The 9051-nt window shown below is 41.2% G+C and overlaps 1 protein-coding gene across 1 annotated transcript; it reads right to left on the reverse strand.

The window, feature by feature from the left end:
* Positions 1 to 1954: 1954 nt before the first annotated feature.
* LOC103460860 (hyaluronidase-2-like) lies at positions 1955 to 5201 on the reverse strand. The gene is made up of 4 exons (XM_008403182.2): positions 5072 to 5201; positions 3835 to 4810; positions 2590 to 2676; positions 1955 to 2510 (listed from the first exon to the last, which is right to left on the reverse strand). The coding sequence occupies exons 2-4, from the start codon at positions 4783 to 4785 to the stop codon at positions 2058 to 2060; spliced, it is 1491 nt and encodes a 496-aa protein (XP_008401404.2). The 5' UTR covers positions 4786 to 4810; positions 5072 to 5201; the 3' UTR covers positions 1955 to 2057.
* Positions 5202 to 9051: the final 3850 nt, after the last annotated feature.

A 9051-nucleotide genomic window follows, 5' to 3' on the forward strand; every position in this document is an offset into this window, starting at 1 on the left:
TGGTTTGGGCTCTCCAATCTCTGGGGACGAGGTTGCCGAGGTGGTCAAAAAGCTCCTCGGTAGCAGGGCCCCGGGGGTGGATGAGATCCGCCCGGAGTTCCTTAAGGTTCTGGATGTTGCGGGGTTGTGTTGGCTAACGCGACTCTGCAATATCGCATGGACATCGGGGGCAGTTACCCTGGATTGGCAGACTGGGGTGGTGGTCCCCCTGTTTAAAAAGGGGGACCGGAGGGTGTGCTCCAATTACAGGGGGGTCACACTCTTAAGCCTCCCTGGTAAGGTCTATTCAGGGGTCCTTGAGAGGAGGGTCCGTCGGATAGTCGAACCTCGGATTCAGGAAGAGCAGTGTGGTTTTCGTCCTGGTCGTGGAACACTGGACCAGCTCTACACCCTCAGCAGGGTCCTGGAGGGTGCATGGGAGTTCGCCCAACCAGTCTACATGTGTTTTGTGAACTTGGAGAAGGCATTCGACCGTGTCCCTCGGGAGGCCTTGTGGGGGGTACTCCGGGAGTATGGGGTACCGGGCCCTTTGATACGGGCTGTCAGGTCCCTGTATGACCGATGTCAGAGTCTGGTCCGCTTTGCCGGCAGCAAGTCTGGCTTGTTTCCGGTGAGAGTTGTACTCCGCCAAGGCTGCCCTTTGTCACCGATTCTGTTCATTACTTTTATGGACAGAATTTCTAGGCGCAGCAGAGGTGTTGAGGGGATCTGTTTTGGTGGCCTTAGGATCGCATCTCTGCTTTTTGCGGATGATGTGGTCCTGTTGGCTTCATCGGAACGTGATCTGCAGCTCTCACTGGAGCGGTTCGCAGCCGAGTGTGAAGCGGCCGGGATGAGGCTCAGTGCCTCCAAATCCGAGGCCATGGTCTTGAGCCGGAAAAGGGTAGAGTGCCTTGTCCGGGTCAGGGGGGTCGTCCTGCCTCAAGTGGAGGAGTTTAAGTATCTGGGGATCTTGTTCACGAATGAGGGAAGAAGGGAGCGGGAGGTCGACAGGCGGATTGGGGCAGCGTCTGCCGTGAAGCGGGCGCTGTACCGGTCCGTCGTGGTGAAGAGAGAGCTGAGTCAAAAAGCGAAGCTCTCGATTTACCGGTCGATCTACGTTCCCACCCTCATCTATGGTCATGAGCTTTGGGTCATTACCGAAAGAACGAGATCATGGATACAAGCGGCCGAAATGGGTTTCCTCCGCAGGGTGGCTGGGCTCTCCCTTAGAGATAGGGTGAGAAGCTCGGTCATCCGGGAGGGATTCGGAGTAGAGCCGCTGCTCCTCCACATTGAGAGGAGCCAGTTGAGGCTCGGGCATCTGGTAAGGATGCCTCCTGGACGCCTCCCTGGTGAGGTGTTCCGGGCATGTCCCACCGGGAGGAGGCCTCGGGGAAAACCCAGGACACGCTGGAGGGACTATGTTTCTCGGCTGGCCTGGGAACGCCTTGGGATTCCTCCGGAGGAGCTGGAAGAAGTGGCTGGGGAGAGGGAAGTCTGGGCCTCCCTTCTGAACCTGCTGCCCACGCGGCCCGACCCCAGATAAGCAGAAGAAAATAGATGGATGGATTCATTAATCACTAATCTGTACATTTTTACATTTTTTGAATTCAGACATATTTTGGACTGAAATGGTCCTGATGTCCACTACAATGGACATGTTGTGAAATTTAAATTTAATAATAATAATAGAACAAAATGGTAAGGTGTTCTTTTTTGCCTAAATACAAAGGAAATCACATAAATACAGAAATTGAAACTTACATTTTTTTCTTTGGTTCTCAGGAGGATATGCATGTTTCCAGTTTTTAAGGTTTTAATTGACCCATTATGTTTACTATAAAACATGTACTAAGAGAATTCTTTCTAGAAAACACACACACTGTAGTTTTAGTTCAATGTGTGCTGAAATGGAAACCTGTTACCATATAAACCTCTGAATCCAAGCACTGAGCACCCACTGCTCCTGAAGTGATGCTTTCACAATGCAGTTTATTTTTGTTTTCAGGCCAGAAAACCAAAACTTTCCTTTCGGTGCTGGCAGAGCCAGAGAATAGTTTGGTTTATTGGTTTCCTCAATGAAACAGAGAGAGAAGTCCGAGTTGGAGAACAAAGCAGAGAGGCCACATCCCTAAAACAGAGGTGGCACTACTCTGCCCTCTTTCTCCTCTTTCTCCTGCTTCTTCTCTTTCTTCTTTTTCTTCTCTTTCTTCTCTTCCTCCTTGTCTTTCCAGCTCACAGTCTTCTCCCTTGGTCCCATTGTAGCACTGGCACTTGAAGTGCTGACGGAAGGCCTTCAACTCTGCTTCACCTGGAGATCCCGTGACCTTCAGCTTTCCTCTCTGACTTATGATACTGTGAGTGGAGTTGCTGAGGTGCAGAAACACGGTGCTGTCCGGTTCTCGGCGAAGACAGCGACCGTTAAAATTGCACAATTTCTGGCTGCACTCCTTTGCTGCTGTGGTCACATTGAGGAGGTATCGTCCCATGTCTCCCCGAAAATAGTTATTCAAGTCAGTACAGCTGCTCTGCAGCACAGAGGAAAGATATTAGCTTAAAAATACATAACAGCAGCCTATGCAACATGAGAGGAAGTAATTCTCTTACACTTGTTGCATAATATTTGCCCCCAAAGTAGATCACTCCGGCAGCTCCCAATGCAATGCTCTCGCCAATGGTGTTGACCAAGTCTTCCTGCAAAAGATGTATATGAATACTTTAGCTGTATGAGATGTATTGTAGAGAATCTGAGCTCTAGTTAATATGATGTTTAATGCCATATAAAAATAATAGCTATTTTATGGCCAAAAACAACATGAGTAATTATCCTGTTTTAGATGAATGTATTGGAAAAAAATAATCTGGTGACGTTACCTTGAGTTACTACCAAATTAACATAATCACATGTAAAATGTCTGGACAATAGGAGCGGATTGGAACAGAAGCTACAATCTTTGACGTGCACACACCTGGCCAGTAATCTTGATTCAGCAGGTGGAAACTAAATGTAATTTAAGAACTATTTAACTCTTCAATGGGATCTGAGCGAAACTAAGTTTTTTTTTTTTAAACGACAGACTGCTGGACTTCACCAAGTGAGAGTTACTTCGTTACCATTTCTTATTTTTTCACATTCTCCCTCATAACATCAATTTATATCCCTATGGGGTGTTTTGTTGAATTAGAAAGGAAGTAAATCGACGCAGAGCTGAGCTCTGTAGATACCAAGTTTTATATTTTTTAACTTTCAGCCACAGTTTGTCATGTATGCTACAGAGACATCTAGAGGGAACATATCTGGCTGCTTTAGCTGATGCTTAGATTAGGTTTACGGACAACTGGAAAATAAATTTCCTACCATCCAGGTCACAACAGATGGGTGGCGTGACTTCCTCTGTGTGTGCCGAAGGTGCCACACAGAGAAATTGACATAAAAGCTATAGATGGCTGGGAAAAGTGAGAGTTAATCTATAAAACTGACTATCAAAATACAGACTAAAATCTGCAGTACAGACAATTTTTATGTTTCTTTATGATTCTGCTATTTATCATTACATTGAAAATAACATTTTGTATAATTGTTATCGAGGTTAACTTAAAAAGGGAGGTGCTAATGTTACAGGCTAATTTTCAATTTTCAAGGCTACAATAAAGTAATTGTTAAAGCTGCACAAACATGAAAATTCCGGACGATGTGAATGTCCGATATTATTACTGCTAATTCGACAGCATATACCAATAATTCTTTCAAATTTTTTATCGGATTACTTGATTTAATCGTAAGAATAATTGAAAGATTACTCGATTACTAAAAACATTTTACAGCAGCACTATTTCCTCCAATCAACCAACCTGAGTTAAAACAGTCATTCCATATTTGTGAGTAGGTTGGGAATAAACAAAAACAGGACGTGTCAATCCATCCCCAACTGATGCGGCGCGCATTGCCTCCTTCACTCTGTTCAGGACAAACCGGCGTCCATGATCTTTGGAACTCAGGTCAGAACCCAGGTATATTTCAGGAAAAAGGGCGGTGCTTTCATTCCACATCCAGTTAAGTTGATCATTGCGCTTAATCTCAACATCACTACAGCGTCCTGTGTAGTTTTCCAATTTGCCAGAGTAGTCATAGTTGTAACAATCAGGAAACAAATAGAAGCCCCACAGCTTATTGGGTCTCAAATTTTTACCCTGCCTCAGGGTCCCCTGCATGAATTCACGAGCCGCAAGTTCAAATTTTTCTTGCGCAACATTCAACATTTGCTCTTGAGTCAACATAGGGTTCTTTCTGGCCACCAGTTCACGTGACTTCCTTCTATAGCGATCTTTACCATGCCCGTTTCGGCCCCACAATGGATGCCAATCTCTCCAGTCAATGACAGCCAGACCTTTAGCCTTGGGGTCTGGTATGTATGTGTCTAGATCCTGAGACATTTTTTCAAGGTGCTGAGCGAGATTGACACTTTGTGGAAGGCCCCCATTGACTGCTGTGTTTTCAAGGGTATAGTAGGGATAAATCCCAAGGTTTTCCTTATAGAACGTTGTGAGATTCTGTCTGAAAACGTCCTTACTGGGGGATGACACGATGTCAAACTGATCTAATGATAACTTAACATTGTGTTCCTTCTCACAGTCCTCAGTGGGAGCGTTCCAGACGAAGAGAACTGGCTTCTTGGAGTGTAATGGCCAGCTTGTCTGCTTTGTGTCTGCTGAACCCAAGACTATCCATGATGTAAACAGAGCAAGGAGAAACCAGGACAGTCGGTCAACTGCTGAGAGGAAAGAGGGGAATACAGTCTCCATGGTGGTTCCTGCTACCTTCACTCCTCTGTTTCCAAAAGACACAAAAAGATGTGAAATTTAAATACAACATTTGACATAAAAATCTGTGTTCTCTGTATTGTTTGACTGTCTAATGTTTTATAAAACAAACAAAAGAAAATCTGAATTGGGTCACTTCAGGCTGCAGTGTGAACGTAACCTTTGTCAACGACAGTTTGCTTCTTTCACAAAGAGCGTTCACTCAGTCATGTTTCTGCAAACACAATATGACAAGATGATCATGGAGATGATGGCCTTGGTTTCTTACCATTTAAGATGTAAAGCAAAGTTGAATCAGACACTGCAGGGAATCGACCCGAGGGACAGCAGAGCAAAACAAAATAAAAAAAACTGACAGAGCCTTTTTAACAAATTAATGCTCAAATACAAACATCTCAGTTCCATTTCCTGTTTCAAAAATAAACTTTTTGCTAGTTTAAATCTTGAACTTTTAAATTGTAAACATAATTAGAACATTAACTTCCGAATTCTCTCTAGTAAACTGCCATAATAATTATTTATTACCTATTCAATATTTTACTGTTCCTAATAAGAATGTGTTCTATCTATCTATCTATCTATCTATCTATCTATCTATCTATCTATCTATCTATCTATCTATCTATCTATCTATCTATCTATCTATCTATCTATCTATCTGCTTTAACATAGTTGTGGCTGCACTATATTTTTATGTTTATTGATATATTAATTCCCATCACAATAGCTATTGTGAAGTGTGGCGGTAACATACTGCTTAACAATATTTTTTGGTATGAAAATTACAATATAAATGAAAAACATCACATACTAATTGTATATTTGCAAACAAAACCTTTTTCAGGTTTCATTTTTAGATGGTAAAACAAAATAATAGGAAGTGAATCAGTTGAAGTCAAAATTGAAAATCAAAGAAGAAAGCGCTAATTTTCATTTAGAACAAGCACATGCTAGCAGCAGGTACAATGGAGAAATGTTTTCAAACTCGTATGATGCAGCTTTTAAGTTGAGGGTTGTCGATCTGGCACTACAGGAGGTAAATAGAGGCGCTGCAAGTAAGCTTGGTGTTAACAAAACCCTGGTTCAGTTTTGGAGACGCAGTGCTGCGTCCTTAATAAATCCAGCAGGTTTATTAGTATGCATCCCTCTGCTGCCCTCTGCGGGGTCCTTATGGAAAACCGAGAGCGGCGGAGATACCAGTGGCTTATGTACGTATCCAATTTTTATTTTATTTTTTCAAAAAAATTGTAACTGCGGCTCATAGCATGGTGTGCTCTACAGTCCGGAAAATACGATATTTAAAGTGCAGGTTTTAAAAATGGCTACATACAAAAATACAGATGTTTTGTTTAATTAGGCCCGAGCAGGGAAGCTCTGTGCAATGGCAAAGGCCTATTGAAATCGCACGATTTCTCGATTATTTTTCTTTTTCCGCCAATTTCAGCGGTTGTTTGGGGCCTTTAACATTGAAAAACTCACCAAACTTGACCCAAAATTGTCCCTCAACCAAAATTTTCAGATTCCAAGACTAGGTATGCAAGGAGATCCCCACAAATCAAGTAAAAAAAGTCTCTTGGAGGTACCCTCTAAAATGCACATGGAGGCGGCCATTTTTTCATTTTTTACTCACGTCAAACTTTAACAAACTTCTCCTCAGGAATTTGACCTATCGGCTTCATTCTTGGTCAGAATGCAGTAAGAGCATAGGGCTTTAAAAGTTATCAAAAACATTGACTTTTCATATATGTTCAGGGGGTGTGGCAGAGCGGCAAACCTGGTGTACTCGTCAAAACACACGAAACGCTATGACCTTCACATAAAAATGGCAATTGGCACCAAACGTGGCATGAGGGATCCTGGTTGGATGCCTAACAATCCTATGTCATCATAGTCTGAAGTAATCTTAGCTCCGCCCCCTCAGAACAGAAAGTGACTTTTTTTACTTGGAAAGCTCCATCTCTGGCCCTCTTGACCTAATCAAGATGATCTTGTGTCAGACTCTGATAACAAGTTGGTCTCACTTGCTTTAAAGTGCCATGAGTTTTCAGTGGAGGGTGTAGTCATGGCAGCGGGGCGAAGTCACAGGTCATGCCGCTGCCGTACGTTTGGCACTCGATATCACATGTTTCAGCCCAGCTGCACCAAACTCACTGAGATCAATCCTTGTCCACCCCCGACAGGAATCCAGTGCAATATTTGATGGGCGTGTTTTAATTCCTCCACAGCGCCTTCTAGATTATTTTAAAAAAATCAGCCCACAGTCATGCTTTATCCCAGAATTATGAAACTAAGTACATGTGTGCATCGTGTCAGGACCTACAAAAAAGTCTCTTGGAGTCACGATCCAAATCCAACAGGTAGTTGGCCATTTTGGATCAAAGTCGCCCTTTTGTCTATTTTATTGATGTCATATCTGAGCAAAATCATCCTACAGCTTTCGAGATCCAGGTTTCAAACTCAGTCAGCACAGTCTTGAGGCATTGAAGGTCAAAAGTTATCAAATGAATTGTCCTATGTTGAAGCATGTGGGCATGGCCAAGCCTAAAATCTGGCCATTCTCAATGAAACATCAAGATGGAATTTCCCCGTATAAGCTCCCAGCTGCATCAGACTTCATTTGTTTCATCACAGACCAGAGCTAATCACATTCGAGTGATCAATTGGTGACATCACTTTAGACCCGCCCTTCCAACAGGAAGCCACCTGAGAAGACTATATATACAACCTTCTGTCAAATTTTAATCGGATGATTGATTGATGGCCGTGACTAATTGATATTAATTGATATCTAACCCTTTTTACACTTATGTAATCAGAGTTCTAAAAAAGTTCCTCATCTGTAAATGTATTTCTTAAGAATATGTGACAGCTAGTAAACAGATCTAGGTGAGGCTAGTCAAATGTAACTTTGAGCTTTCTGCAGTTAAAGTGAAAGACAAACTCTAACATCACTGCCTTTCCAGAATTTGTCCTCACATCAATGTGATTGCAACTTTGCTTCAGTCTTTTTTCCTGTTGTTGAATCAACACTGATCTTCTCTATGTTTCATGCTTGCTCCAAAATAGTAAAGGTTGGTACATTTGAAACTTATAGATTTTTTTCTGTAACACTTGCTAGTGTGATACATTTCAGTAAAAGTTCCTCATCTGTAAATTTTATTTCTTAAAAATATGTGACAGGGACTAAACAGGCCCATGTTAGGCTACTAATATTTATCTTTCAGTTTTCCCCAAAGTTTAAAGTTTTTACAGTGCACAACCACACTCCAAGAGTTGCTCCAACATGGTAAATTGTTTTGTTACCTTTAAAATTATCTACAGCTTTTGTCTCTGATTTATACGCTGATTGTTTTTTGACACTAATGATTCTTTCCTTCCATCTGTTATCTTACATGCTTAAGTGTGTTCACTAACAAAATATATTACGCCCGTAGTTGTTAAGGTTCTAATACTAAGAACTTATAAATGATCAATGTGAACCATCAGTCTGTATTAAAATATTTAGTACAATTTGTATTTTTTATTTAGATTTGATGTTTTCATGTGAGCACTTGGATTTCTATTGATTTATTGAATGATGCTCTGTGTGTCAAAAATAAACATAAAATAATTCTTTAATGACCCTATTAGTGATATTTTTACTCAGTTTTACAGACAAATGCTTATCAAGAAAAATATTTAAAACGAAAAAAAAAAGTCAATCTGATGGAGTTGACAGTGCATGACTGAGTTGACAAACTAGTGAGTAAAATGAAAAACTTGATATATGTGAAGTAATGCAATTTATGTAAGATACATTAAAATGAATTAATTGCATATTTAAGTGAGATTTGTTAACAATTTCACTGAAAGAGTCAAAAACTGGAGTTGACATCTGACGGAGTTCACGAAATGCCAAACTACCTCAATTTATATGACGTTTTTCTGAAGGAGGCCATATTGTAGCTCATCAGGTCCATGAAATCTTTACATTATACCAAAATTAAGTTTTTATTTCACAAAATTTCAAAGTTTTGTAAATTGTCAGTAATGGTGTTGACACATCCGGGTTGTGACGAGTAACTTCAGAATGAAACGGAGAAAAAAAAAAAAAACTATAAGCAAACCAGAGCCAACTAGCCCTTTTAGCAAAGGAAGAGAAAGGAAGTGGTAATGGGGTCCTCAGAAGTTCCGGTAGTTTGATTTCATATTGAATGAAAGCTAAGGATTTATGTAAATTTTTAGGTCTGATAGGTCTACATAACATAC

Source organism: Poecilia reticulata, chromosome 5, assembly GCF_904066995.2.
Source record: "Poecilia reticulata chromosome 5, P_reticulata-male-v2, whole genome shotgun sequence".
NCBI lineage: Eukaryota > Metazoa > Chordata > Actinopteri > Cyprinodontiformes > Poeciliidae > Poecilia > Poecilia reticulata.

Bases quoted from the DNA above. Each gene is read 5' to 3' on its own strand.
- LOC103460860 (XM_008403182.2), bottom strand. From the start codon at position 4,785: ATGGAGACTGTATTCCCCTCTTTCCTCTCAGCAGTTGACCGACTGTCC. The intron at 2,677-3,834 runs GTTGGTTGATTG...CATCTTTTGCAG, and splicing joins GAATGACTGTTTTAACTCAG to GAAGACTTGGTCAACACCAT. The intron at 2,511-2,589 runs GTAAGAGAATTA...TCTGTGCTGCAG, and splicing joins GCAAATATTATGCAACAAGT to AGCAGCTGTACTGACTTGAA.